General features: G+C 40.1%; 1 protein-coding gene across 10 annotated transcripts in view; it reads left to right on the forward strand.

The window, feature by feature from the left end:
* Positions 1-13,498, forward strand: part of LOC131685168 (phosphatidylinositol 4-phosphate 5-kinase type-1 alpha) — a 207,268-nt gene extending 193,770 nt beyond the window's left edge. For 7 of the 10 annotated variants that reach the window (XM_058968676.1, XM_058968681.1, XM_058968685.1 and 4 more), the window contains one exon: positions 1,366-9,458. Coding sequence is in view for 2 of the 10 variants with exons in the window: in XM_058968687.1 (XP_058824670.1) it covers positions 372-410 (39 nt within the window). In the remaining 8 variants the exon portion in view is untranslated. Of the gene's footprint in view, positions 1-371; positions 9,459-12,596 lie in introns of those variants that run through there. The other 3 variants (XM_058968678.1, XM_058968689.1, XM_058968687.1) reach the window with 3 other exon arrangements.
* The last annotated feature ends 1,010 nt before the right edge of the window (positions 13,499-14,508 follow it).

Raw genomic sequence — 14,508 nt, forward strand, 5'->3', positions numbered from 1 at the left:
TAACCGAAATACGCTACCTCTGCTACTCGTTGTCGTAGAATCGAGAATGGAGGGAACTTTACCTTTATTGTGCCGGTGATTCCGTTGAGTCTCATCGTTCATTGAATAGATGGGTAGTAGAATTTTTGGACAAGACGTCGGTACATGGGCAAGGTTATGTCTTATCCCAATTTGCTCATGTGCGAAAAGTTCTAAATCTTCATGGCTTCGGTGTTAGGTGTTTTTGACAAATTTCACTGATCGTACATATTCCACTAATCTTATTTCAAATGCTTTCAACTAATCATCTCTCCATCTCTACCTTTTCATGCTTTCAATAACTTCTTCAAATTAAAATTGGAAATGATTCACAAAACAAATCGAATACGCAGGAAAATCTAAGATACCAAGTAGACTATGATTACAACTGAAGGCAACGTAAAACGAACTGATTGTGTGAGGAACCACGGAGAACCTGCCTCAAACAAACAGACGTTGCCCTAATGCTAATCGTAGCCAATTGATATACCACTATACAACAACCAAAAACCAAAATGTATCATGTAAGCCAGCGTTCGTTATCAGGAAAATAAACCTACCCAGCTAAGAACTGAACATATATAAATATACCTATACAAACAATACTCACAATGTATAAAGTTGATGCATATACTGATAAAGATAAGAATAATACTAATCGTTACAAGAACATTCTCAATAAGCAACCTAGTTGATGTAGTTTTACGATATTCAGTCGAGTGTACATAACAACATTATTCTAAGCATCAGTGAAAGAGGGAAAACCGTTCCATCTCGCGAATATATCATTATGTAGCCTGTAAGTATGTAATTAAACACACATTTATCGCATTCTAGTGGTTCATTACAGAGCAAATATTTGTTGAATCATAAAATTTTGTCATTCTTGTTCAAAAAGAAAGGAAAACCGTTTGTTTATCATATAATTAGAAACTAACACTGTTTAACGATTCATGTTAGGGGCGTTTGAAGATCATCATTACCATAATTGAAACGAAGAGGATAATAAGACTTAGCACTCGAACGTTGACATACTCATTAGTTTAGAGAGAAAGCGAGAAATATCCTTCAATCGCCGTGTTCTGCCATATATCTACATACCTACGGGTTATTATCCATTCGCTACCCCCAAAAACAACGGCTTAAACATGTTATTGTGTAATCCTGTGTTGAAATCGTTGCCGCCGAAGGCGTATCTAACCAAACCAGAGTGTGTTAACGTTGTACCAGCTTCCCTTTCTATCAACCATCATACCAAAAGCGTCCTGGGAGAGTTCTTTGACTAACCAGTAAAATGTTCAGCAAAAATATATTCATACTGCCCTTCTTTTCTATTGTTTGGTTTAGCTCGAAATCATTGAAGATTGTTTCAGTAAAAGTTTTGCCAGTCAGGCCGGAAGCGATTCCAGCGATGAAGGCGCGGAACCGAAGCAAGAGGAGTGAGTGTGAGTAAACGTTGTTGATTTTTTTCTCCAGGAGATTGAATGTTTAGTTGATAAGAGTTTAGTTATCGAGCAGGCTAGTTTTTCTATAATCGCAGACAATCAGTTTAATGTTTTTGTTCTGGCCACCAACAACGTGAAGAGTACCAAAAAACAAACACCAAACAAAAATGTTAAACATCATAAAAGGACTCACGGAGCGAGTGGAGGAAAATTGTGTCGAAGAAGCCGAACTGTTTTGTTTTGTTTGATTTCCACCGAGAAAACGATTTCGATTGGTTTAGGTGTTGAGTATTGATGCGAAAATATACCACATAGTTGGCTGTGGAACATTGCATGATGACGACATCAAAGAAAATATGGTAGTTCAGCGAGCTTAATTACAAGGTATTGAAATTTTATAGCTATTCGAACCTAGTTTATCGTACAATGATAAAATCAAAATTCACGTCCATGTAAAAATTCACGGTGAATTGTTGAACAAGTAAGGTTAAACAGTTCCATGCAATGTTCTATGGAATCAGTCGTAAGAGTTGACGGCCGACTGAGAGTTAATAGTTGAGATTGTCATAGTTAGGTTCAATGTCACTTTCATGAATTTTGAGTTGAACGAATAAGAAAATAAATCGATTTAATTGACTAATTAATTAAACCAGTGTTGTCAAAATGTCATGTTCTAGCATTATCGATCAATAGTTTTTTTTTCTTTTGATTGAATCGCACGCTGTTTTTAAATTGAAACACAGATGATCAGTCCTCAAGTTGTATTTTTCAAATAGTTGAAAGATTTTTTGCAGTGTAAATATCTGCTTCCGTCATTAACCGTAAAATGATTTTTTTCAATTATGTGAAAATCATCATACTGCTTCATTGTATTACTACGATCACTTTGAGATGTTTGTTCGCAGTATTATTGTTTATCATTTATCTGTCAATGTAATTCCAATAGAACACGAGATCTGTCAAAATAACTCAAATCGAGGTAAACCTCTTGGAGTCCGTCTCGAATAAGGCACATTGACAGTTCTTGCGTTAATATAAAGGATAGATTAACTGTATCGGCAAAGAATGCCCTGAATTATTCAATCAAATTAATGTGTTTTACTGCTAGATGCTTGTGCATATCTAGGCGTGAGAATCTGGACACGGAATTGCTTAGCTTGACGGAGCTTAAGGTTCTCAAAACTGGAACCTCCGTGTAAAGTATTACTAGGATGGTCTCCACTAACTGATAGACGATAAACCTGCAACATTGGTATACAAAATAGAGGTGTGCGCCACGCCGCCGCCGCCGCGCCTCGCCTACGATTGCATGTAAAAATAGTAAGCACATCGGCGCGACGCCGGCGCGCCGCCGATTTTTACCTGAAATCGGCGGCGCGGCGCACACCTCTAATACAAAAGGATGGGTTGACCGAGTATTGCACGCATGAGTTTCCCACTCAACGAATGTCTTGAGGTCTTGCACAAAATTACGGCAAACGTGACGTGGAAAACGTTCGAAATCGTTTTGGCAAAGAAATCGATTGGAACGAAAAATTTAATGCGGAAGCAGATTAACCGACTAAAAAAGCAATAATGACAACTACGCTGCGTCCAGTAGCTCAAACTGTCAAGCCAACACTATTCAACATAGTGAGGTAACTAGTTCCAATGATGGTGAGTTCACACTCGTAAGCGCCAGAAGCCAATAAGAATATCTGATTGCGAGCATTAGAGATGACGACATGGACTAGCACGATGATGAAAGAAAAATGAAGAATTCTTGAGAGGCGGCGAAAAAACTGAAATTGTCAGTGAATATCAAATCGCTAATAGCAGTCTCTGCGCGCAATGGCCAGTTGCGCGCATGAGATCTAATGGACATTCACTGGCATTCGTTTGTTGTTTTTATTTTTTACTCTGTGTAAATATATAAAAGACTCATGGTTTCGTTAAGCTGTGTTAAAAAACGAATTAATATAAAACAGTCACACGGCCCTATTCTGCGCGTCGTGTGACGTGAGACGACTAATATCACCTCACTTTACGTGACTTTTCTCACCCAATTCTGAAAAGTCGCTCCGGGTGACGTGAGACGGCCATTAAACCGCTGTGTAGAGTCTCACCTCACCCGAGTCGACTCTAAGAATTGAGTGAAAAAGTCACGTAAAGTGAGGTGAGTTTAGTCACCTCACGTCACACGCCGCGCCGAGTAAGGCCCGACAATATTGACGGAGCATACTGTGTAACCCTTAAGCCTTTCAATAGAAGTCACCTTTTAGCAGGAATCACCTTGAAAAGGGAAATTTTGTCGAACAAAACTAAAATAATGCTTTTTGGGCCGTATTATGCTGTCAGACGTAGATAAAGAGTCACGAGGAACACTGAAAATAGCGGCTTAAGGTATGCAATTGAACATGCCGCAGGATTCCTATTCCAACAATTTTTGTCTCCAATCAGGAATCAGAATGAGTGTAAAGTGTCTTTATTAATATATAAAAAATGGAATCAGAATATATTGGTTCAAATGGCACGTTCCCCGTGTCTAGTCGGGGGTTTGTACCTTTCCGTGTCTTCCCATTATTTCCCTGATCGGAAGGAAGGGGAAAGTGGAGGAGAGAAAGTAGGTGGGAAAAATGACAACACGAGAACAAACAGCTGGTGAGTCGAGCTCATAAGTAGTTAACATCACCTGTGCGAAAGCCTAAAGCTCTTTACCTCATTGAATAGGGAACTTTAGTATGTCTGAGTTTCAGTCGTCTAAGCACGGTGTCGTCTATGGAAGAATAGCCGAAAACTCGAAATTGCCATTGCACTACTGCTGGACAGTTGCATATTAGAAGATATGAGATTTCGCAGACGGATTTGCAAAGATCACATGAAAATGACTCAGCGCACCAAATAGTTGCCATGTGATAATTGAGTTTTCAGTGGCCGGTCAAAACCCTGGTCAGCATGTTGCAGTGGAGTCTCGAAAAATGTAAGTAATTTTTCGAAATCACGTGGCACGGTTGCTCTAGAAACGCCTTTGTTTGGCGACAAGTTTGTACATTTCTCCAATAATTGCGGTGCTCGAACCGGATTTTTTCTTTTATCCAACATGTCGATTGGCAGCCAAGGAGGAAAAATAATGAACGAACAACACGAGCTCGAAGAAAATCAGGATATCATTGTCAAGAGAAATTTTACCGTAATTGATTTCTGCGCAAGCGTGGTTGAGAACCAAATGGCTCACAAAAACGAGCATTGGTATCGTGAGAAATTCCGCCGCTGGGAAGCTCTCTCAGTACAAGCTAGTAGATAATTAGGAACGAGTATCGCCAAGAAGGATGAAAAACTCTGCGTAGTTGGTTGTAAACAGATGTAAGTTGTTCTGTTCAGCATTTCTGGATCGGTTCACGTCTCGGCAGCTAATGGTATTTGCAGCTAATTTTAGCAGGTCAGTTATACCATAAAAGTTGGACAACAAGCAAGAAACAGCATCAATGGAAAATTCACGACCGAAGGATGAGGATTGGGATGAACAAAAGGTTTACGTTTAGTCTGTAGGCTTACTATAAACCACCACAGTAAGAATACAACACTACTATAAGCTAGCAGGCGTTGGTGTCTGATCAAGATTTCTTCTCGAAAACAGATATTGTCCCAGTTTGTTTAACCAAGTCGACACAAGACTCTGCCCTCCGGAACTCGAAAATTACCTTCAATGTTTCAGGATTTCTATACTTTCCTTATACAAGGAACGAAAACATTCAAAACCCCTTCCTTGAGAATTTTCTGCGCACCGACTTGGTCCTAACGAATTCATATCCACTAATACCGAAATTTCCGGGCCCCCATACAAGAGAGATAGTGTTGATAATGCTTAGTTTTTCGATTTTGGTTCGACATGCGATCACCAGCTTAGATCGTGATTTGTCCAAGGTAAAGGCCTTGATTACCTTAACTATCGGAGCAGAAATTTATAACATTGCTGGACGAGCTCTGTTGAATTGTATCCGATTGTACCCCGCACATAATCGCGGCGATGTCTGCATGGAATACAGTACAGTATCTACCAAGCGAATGAGACTGGTCCAATCTCATTTCACGATAGTAGACAACAGCACCAACACGTCAGTGTAAGAGGCCGCTTGCGTTTGTTATTATCTCTCCGTATAGCCAGACCACCATATCTCTCCCGAAAGAATCTTCACATGGAATGCCCTGTAAGGAAAGCTATATGGTCGGTGTTAAGTCAAACCGGACTAAGTCGCAAAATATTAAAAAATTAGATAATGATAGATAAAGCATTATTTCAACTACATTCTACTTTTGTCAGATTTGAAATATGTTATATTAAACAAGAATTATGGCAAAATGAATTTCGAATTATAACGTAAAGGGTACTGCGATTCAAACTTTAAACTCGTTTTTCTCGAAATCAATAAAATGTCACTTAGTCCGATCTGACCTAAAACCGATCATGTGTGAGTGTAACATCGCTGGGAGCAAGAATTTCTTCACCCCAAGTAGCCGTTTGTGACCACAGCTGTGTATGACTGGTAGAAAGGTCAACATGGTTACTGTTCCAAAGACCGGTAACCTGCAGTTTGTATGCACGTGATAGTGATTTTTACAGCAGCATTTGGAGATTTCCTGAAAGCATCAGTACACGCCATGAACGCCATTCTTTGCAGATGGTTCAGTTAGTGGTCATTACCTCTCCCCTCTGCCACCATACAAGGTATCCGTGTGACAGTATTGGACGTACAATTGTGTAAATCCATTAGGTGACAGCACGGATATCGCGAGCTGTGAATTCCGATGTGAGACACGCGTCAATAGCCTTATTTGCAAGAATGCAAGCACGAGGCATTTCACGGTTAGTCATGCCTGTCTTCTTGTAAGCAATGAAGGTAGTGTTAAGTAACTTTCCAATATAGAAGTTTTCTTTATGGAAGTACGGTTCTTGAACCAATGCTATGGAAGCTTTACATTCCTGCATAAGTCGAGGGAGATACATAGTCACTTCACGTTTATGCTGGAGATTGGTTTGTGCTATTCTAACCATTTTTGATTAGAGAACTGTACTTTCCATTACCGACATATATTGCACAACAAGTAGAGGAGACCATGTAAGTTGGCCTGTAAAAGAATGTATCGAGCCATATCCGGTTTAAATGGGACACGCACATAATTTGATTCCCACGATTTGCGTAGAAAATAGCGGCCCACTGTGACAGAGATTCGCGATACATAGTAAGGGCAAAACCCAAAATGCTCCGTGTGCGACTTGCATATTTTAGACCCTCTAGCTAATAAGTCCTCGGCACGGAACTACACCTTGACTTAGGGAATTCTGTTTTCAGTCGCTCCTACGACATGGGAGCAGGAAGCCCCTGGCTTAATTCTTGGCCTAATTTATTTATTTATTTATTTATTTATTTATTCTTATTTTTCATCTGACCTGTGTTGGTCTACATGAAATGTTTCTAGAATGGGAAAAGCCCATTTCAGGATATGCTTCAGAAGCAATCCTGGCGTAAAAACCCATCATCTTTTCAAAATTTTCACAGTTGATTACAATGATTTTACACTACAATTAAACTTAATCACATAGTACACAGTATTGCAAGAACAAAAATTACAAATATTACAAAAATGGAATCTTAAAATCTAAGTCAACCTTCTTAGTCTATTTTTGAAAACATCACAAGATACAGAAAAGTCAAAATGGTCATAAACACTATTAAAAACATTACACATCGCCCTAATGGGTTCGTTCTGACCATACTCTGTGCGCTGAAATTCCAGTCTTAAGAAGTTATGCGATCTGAGATTTCTAGGGGGCACATAGATATTTATTTGTGAGAGAATATCTGGAGCATCTATTTGACCAGTTAATATCTTCCCAACAAATACTGCTCTGAATATGTTCCGCCTTTTCGCTAGGGTTTCCATATCGAGCAGACGACAGCGATCGATGTACGGTGGTAGCTCTGCTGGGTTACGCCATGGGAGGGTTCTAAGAGCAAAACGGAGGAATCTTGCCTGCACTGCTCCTATTCGGTTGATCCAAATGTTCGTATAAGGACACCAAATGGGTGCTGAAGCTTCCAGGACAGATCGAACTAGTGAGAAATAGAGTGCCCGTAAACAATATGGATCAGTGAATTCTTTGGCGATTCTTATAATGAAGCCGAGGTTTCTATTTGCCTGTGCTATAACATGAGAGTAATGATTTCTGAATGTCAGTTGTGAGTCCAGGAGTACTCCGAGGTCTCTGATAACTGTCATTCTCTCTAGCGATTCCCCTGAGATGGTGTAGCTCCAGAGTATTGGATTTTTTCTGCGAGTAAAAGATATTATGGAACATTTGGCCACGCTGAGAGCCAGCAAGTTGCGACTACACCAATTACAAAAAGCATCTAAGTGTCGCTGCCAACTGGGGACAAATCTGCGTTACTAGAAGAGGAGGATGATATGCGTCACAGGCAAATAATGGCTCAAGGGCTTCTGAAACGGCGCAGTTAATAGAAGCTTCTTCATTTACGAACAGGAGATCCAGGGTTCGATTACGTCTGTTATTTACGGTACACATTTGCAGCATGTTCAATATAGACATTCCGTCCAATAAGGCAATACTCGCTCTCGAAAAGATAGATTCAGAAGGATCTGGAAAGGCATAACCGGAGGGTGTACTCTTCCAAAGAAGTCCTGGCTGATTATAGTCACCAAACAGTAGATGAGCCATGTTGGGTTGAATGGAAGTTGCGATGTCAAGTGCTGAGTCTATGTGCTTCTGAATAATATCTATATCACTTGCGGAATCAGGGGGAATGCATACTACGCCTACACAAATATTAGTATCGCGCCCGCGAATATCTACCCATAGTTGTTCGAGATCGTTACTATCCGTTTTATGTTTGGACGAGAGCCGGTTGGACACTGCAATAAGCACACCACCACCACGTTTTTTCCCTGTACTGTCTGGATCGCGATCTTTACGGTAAACCGTGTACCTTGGGCCGAATAACTGGATCGAATGGATTTGATCATTCAGCCACGTTTCGGTTAGAACAATGACATCATATTCGGCCTCTGAAACAGCGACGAACAACTCGTCAATTTTTGTGCGTAGTCCTCTCACGTTCTGGTAGTAGATACTAAGTTGTTCCTCCTGATAGTGTCCTGATGGTTGAGCGGTAGAAAGACGAGCGGCGATGGTGGTGGCGTCTGGCTGTAATAGGGGTGGATTTTCAGCGGGAGCAGCATCTGTATGTCCTACTTCGGAAGAACATATACATTCATTGCATTTACCTGTGTAAACAAAAGCAGGAACTTCAAATTGCTCTAATTGTTTTAGACTGCTGTTATCTGACCGGAGCATATCGTAGTCTCTGCTTTCAGATTTTGTTGTCAACATACAGGCGTCGGAGTTAGCTGATCACGTCCGTTGGTAAGCTGCAATTGTAGATCTGACCGGGAAGGGTCGCTGCCAAGTTCCGTGGCAAGCAGATGGGCGTCGGTGATGGGTTCTAGCTGATTGTGCCTATCGGCAAGCTGCAATTGTGGGTCTGGCCGGGAAAGGTCGCTGCTATAGCATACAAGTTCCTTAATGCTAAACCATCTCTGGGCCGGTTCGTTTGCACAAATCGAATTTTGTTAATCGAATTACAGCAAAACTTCACTGAAAGTCTCAGTCAACAAAAATCCCGGTAGAGCCGATCATCACCGAAAAACATTTCGGATCGCTGCGTAATGCAACATACTGGGGAGTTCAACTGGCGCTTCCCTGGCTCTGTTCGCCGTTGAGAATATTTTGAACTCGCTCAACAATTTTAACCATAGTGCGGGTCGCATGACACTATGGAATTGAGGTTCCTTGTTTGGTGGGTTTTTACCACCGGACCAGGTGGTCCGTAGTGTAATTCTTAGTCGGCTGAAACAACCACTAACGACATTATCTAGGTAGCTCGGAGAAAGGAGCTGATATTGACGGACAGCTTCCGTAGATGACCGAATAGCCGGGGGGGGGGGGGGGGGGGTAGTATTTAACCATTAAGCCTTTCAACGGAAGTGACTTTATAGCAACTAGATTATTTTTATAGTAAGGTTTAAAAGGCTACAAAAGCCTAGCCTGTAGTGTATTGGTACTGTGTGGGACTCACGACTCGCTTTCGTGCCTAACCACTAAAATTCTCTTTGCTCTTTTTCCGCCCTTCTTCCCCACGGAACTACATTCGATACACCTTCGATTAAACTCTCGACTCTTCTCCTGCTTCTTGCCTCTATCTATTACGTTGACATTTAGCTTTTGTTTCCGTGAGTTATTCAGCTCTTAGCCTTATCACAATCCACTCGGATAATCCCCGGCGGTGAACTCATCCTACTCCGACTGAGAGTTCCCCGAAGGAGGAATTTCTCCTGACACCTATACCCGCTTCCGTGAGCCAGTTAGCTCCCAGCTTTATCGAAATCGACTCGGATATTATTCGGCGGTGAACTCACCCTACTCTGACTAAGAGTTCCCTGGCGGTGGAATTTCTCTCGATAGCAATGTCTATTTCTTGAGCCGATTAGCTCCCATTTTTGTCACGGTTTAGTCAGTAGATTTCTCCCGATACCGATGTTCGTTTCCTAGACTATTAAAGTGGATCTATTCGGATGTATGTAGTCCAATCGGTCCTTCGGCTATGGAAGGTTCATGACGTGTTGTCTTCTTCGTTGACGATCATACTCACTCGCTATTCATAGAAAGGCATTAAGTTAGAAATTTCACACCAATATTTCTCCCAATGGCGAAAGTTTTAGGTGAAACCTTTGCGTGAAGGCACAAAACCTAACTTAATCAAGTCATGGGTTACGGTTTTAATCTGGTCTCATCAGAATCCGACACTACTTTAGAGCCGGAATAATGTGGTACCGGATTGACGCTAGATCCAACACGGAAACACAATTTGTGCTCTAACGGGATATCACATGTGACCTGCTGTTTTCTTCGAAATCCAAATCCGTGTTTCCGTCTCGGATCTAGCATCAATCCGGCATCAAAGTATGTCGGCTTTAAGTTTGTGGCGGATTCTGATGAGACAAAGTCGAAACGTAACCCACGACTTTATATCAGAAATTACAGTTATTTAAAAGGCTCAGGAACATTAAATTGTTGAGAGCTTGAGCTGAAAAGCTTACTGATTCAAAAATTCCAGAAACTGTTGAAGCTATTCAAGCTGATAAATTGTAAGCCGATCATTATGCTACTAAAATGGTTGCCAAAATCACGTTTTGTGCAATGTATTTAACAGATATCGTTGATGTACGTGTGGGTGATTTTTTTAGAATTCATTTCATGCTATTACGTTTGTTGGTTTGTAACCACACGCTTGTGTAAAAGTTCCCGTAACTAATGGTCTTACGGTTGTATTACTTCTTATCTTTGATATTGAAACTTTCTTGATTCAAGATTTTTTGAAATAAGATTACACATACGGTGGTTCGAAGTTTGGTCGTCTCCAAATCCTTTGGTTAAGTGTTTTTACTATTTAGTGATAACTTTTATTGGTTTTTCAGTGGCTAAGAAATCGAATTGGCTTTGCAATTTGCAATATTAATTCCTAAAAGGGAAAAATTGGATTAAGTCAATTTGTGCACTAAGAGTACAAGGCCTAACATAAAACAAAGTTGGATTTTTTTTGTTTCAAATTCATTTTGTCAGTAGCTTGGGGCTTCACGGGACATCGTCATGTAGGTCGTGTGACTGTTTGGATATAGTGTCCAATAGTCTAATGTCCAATGTTACATCAACTAACTTGGCCCCAAGTTGGTGCTAGTTACTGACGAGATGAGTTCGAAACAACAAAAATCCAACTTAATTTCACAATTTTATTTTGCATCGACCGAAAGGTTTCCTATTTACCATTTCTAAAATAAATATTGGAAGTATGTTTTCGAAGACGTTCAGCCGCTCGAATTGTAGTTTCATTATTCAAATTATGTACTTGCTCTAAAAATCTCCGCTCAAAATTTATCTTTCAGTGCTAACTAGAACAACAAAACAGCAATCTAATTTTGACAATCGACTATGTATTACTCTCCAGCGGGTGTCAAAAAATAACCAAATAAAAACATGTGAAAAGTCAAAAGCAGGTAACATGGTGAAAAGGTAACAAATATCACTTTTAATCGCACACTTGTAGTAACTATGTAACTTCCAAAAATTATTTAGTGTGTTAAGAGGCATGAATTGTTACCTGAACATTATGTCAATAACCAAATCTGGACGACATTTCAATAAAGGGAAGTTGAATAAAAGCAAAAATAATACAAAGAATAGGTAAACAAGAAATTATTGATATGAATACTAGGTAAGAAAAATATTTACAAATAAAACAAACAAAAATACAATAATATTGTAGTTATGAAATACGAAACGGAGTCGTGATCGAAATGTTGTAAGTGAAATCAAGGAAACTATTACCGAAGGGCTACTTATTGAAGGAAGAGGTACAATTTTTGCTTTACGTTTATTTCCTGAAAATAAAATTACATCAATGATTATTTGGCTGACAGTGTACAGTAGCGCGATATGAGTGAGCATCATAGTTTACGATTTTTTTTCTTATACAAGCAATCATGAATCAAATATACACTCGAATAGATAGTTAGACGTAGTTTGAAAATTGAAACTAAGGCAGGACACATACTATAAAAAATACAACAAAAAAAACAGACGCATCAACTGTCACACTGTTACATGTTTACCCTTCTAGTTTCTGTTTCCCCGCCGCAAGCAATAAATAGTTCAACTTGTTTTCCCAATTGAACCCTTCTTTTCTCGTTTGCTAAAGTCCCTTTTCACAGTGTATTCGCAATAACAATAAAAACGCTGTAATCAAAAAAATGCAGAAAAGTTGGCAGAACTGTTGTATCCGCCAACTCTATAGCAGACACATTTAAGCAAGCAAATATCATACATCTCAATGTATCACGTGATAAGACTACCAAGTATCGAAAATATAACAACTAAAATGAAACGAACCCATTTTGAATTTTAAATTTACAAGTGTTTGTGTTTGTGTGTGTGCTTCCAACCATAACCCTAACTATTTCTGTACCATATTTTGTTCAACTCTGTTTTGGTTTTCTGAAATTCGCCTTTCTTTCTTCTTGCAGACACACCTGTAGTATTAGTATTAACAGATTGTAGCAGCCCTCGTAGCACTCAGTAGTACATAGTTGCCACTAACATACTGCTACTTTCCTTACTACTACTATTACTACTACTACTACTACTACTATTACCACTACCACCACCGAATGAGCGATACAGTTACACCATACAACGAAAAAACTGAAATCTATTGTGCCAACGCCTACTGCGACATCTACTTTCCATCTGCCAAAATATTGATTTTGCTTTCTAGCGATAGAACATATGATGGTGAAGTATACACGTATCGACCTAACGTTAACATGCCAAAAGTAACAAACAATTGTACATAGATAGGTTTGTTCGACACTTACGACTCTTCTCGCCAGCAGAAGCGTTTGTATTAATGTAAAGTGTTACCTGGATTGCGTGCTGTATGCTAATGAAAATGAAAAGCATTTTTGGAGATTTATTGCAAGGTTAATCGAATTGTGGCCCATCAAAACGCCTGCAGGCGAAAGCGAAAGGATCTGAGTACATAGTTGAGATATGTTTTATCCCACTTCGAAGATAAGTTTTATGTCCGGTGGTAAAGAAATACTGTTGACCCTATGAAATTATTTTTCTTGCGCAACGTTTTTTTTCAGTATTTTACAACTTTCCTTGTGAAAAGAAAATTATTTCCATCTAATGATATTATACTTGTAAATAGCCAAAGAAATGGATCAAAAACAGCTTTGTATATGTAAATAGTTGGGTATGATTTTACTGCTTTTTCCGCTATTAGGTGCTAGTTAGCAATATTTTACAATAATTTATTAGTTAACCAATTATAGTGCTAAGTAATTTTCTTTCAAGGACATCAAAAGTACCGGAACAAAGTTAGTGATTTTTTTTTAAATTGAGCATCAATAAACTTCATAATCGATAGCAGAAAACGAACGATAATTGTGAAAGAAAATCCCTTGTCATGTAATCGGTGAAGTGGGTAGTTGGCACTCCCCCTCGAAATATTTTAATGTAATTTGAAAAATATGAATATGTTCAACAAAAATGTGCTCAATACTTTAAATACTAAATACTAGAAGTTTCATTTGCAAAAGATGTCTTGTGAAGCACCTACCGGTCGGTTCGTTGTGGAGGCTAGGTTTATCGCTGTGGACTATCACGGCGAAGTAGATGCTAAATGCTTCCTGGTATCGTGACAAAACTGGGAGCTAATTGGTTCACGAATCGGACATCGGTACCGAGAGAAATTCCGCCACATTCTTTAGTCCTTCACCGACGGTGAAGATGGACTGGAGAGTGTGCGAGAAGTATCCCCATAGCGACCATCTCAGGCGATTCCACATTGGCCAACGGAACCCTGCTACTGCACGGAGACCGACGACCGGCAAGCTAAAGTGGAAGACGAAAGCCATCAAGAAAGACCTCTTTCTTAAGGCATTTCGGCCGGACAGCAGGAATGTGGATGCGGCTGATGCAACAAGATGGATTGTGACAGTTTGTGACGTTACAATGCCGCGAAAACTGTAGTTACGCAGTAAACGGCGTCCAGCTTACTGGGTGAATGAGTCGCTCGATACGCTGACCGCTGCATGTCTCAGAGCTAGAAGGCGGGCTCAAAGAGCAAGATCGGTGAGTGAGAGGGGAGCGCAAGGTGACGTTTCGGGAAGCTGGGGCCGCTTAGATTAAGCTTAGCAAGTAAGTTTGCTATAAGGAGCTGTGCTGAGAAGTTGACGCCAATTCCTGGGGGACGCGTACCGAGTTGTAAAGGAGAAGACGAGGGCCCGTCGACGCCAGCCGAAATGTGCTAAAGATAGTCGTTGAGGGTTTCTTCCCGAAGAACTATCTTGTCCTCGACACCGTATGGCTAAGAAGGAGCAAACACAGACGAGTGGCAAGTGACTAACGACGAGCTCAAAGAAGCGTCAA

Source organism: Topomyia yanbarensis, chromosome 2, assembly GCF_030247195.1.
Source record: "Topomyia yanbarensis strain Yona2022 chromosome 2, ASM3024719v1, whole genome shotgun sequence".
Lineage (NCBI taxonomy): Eukaryota > Metazoa > Arthropoda > Insecta > Diptera > Culicidae > Topomyia > Topomyia yanbarensis.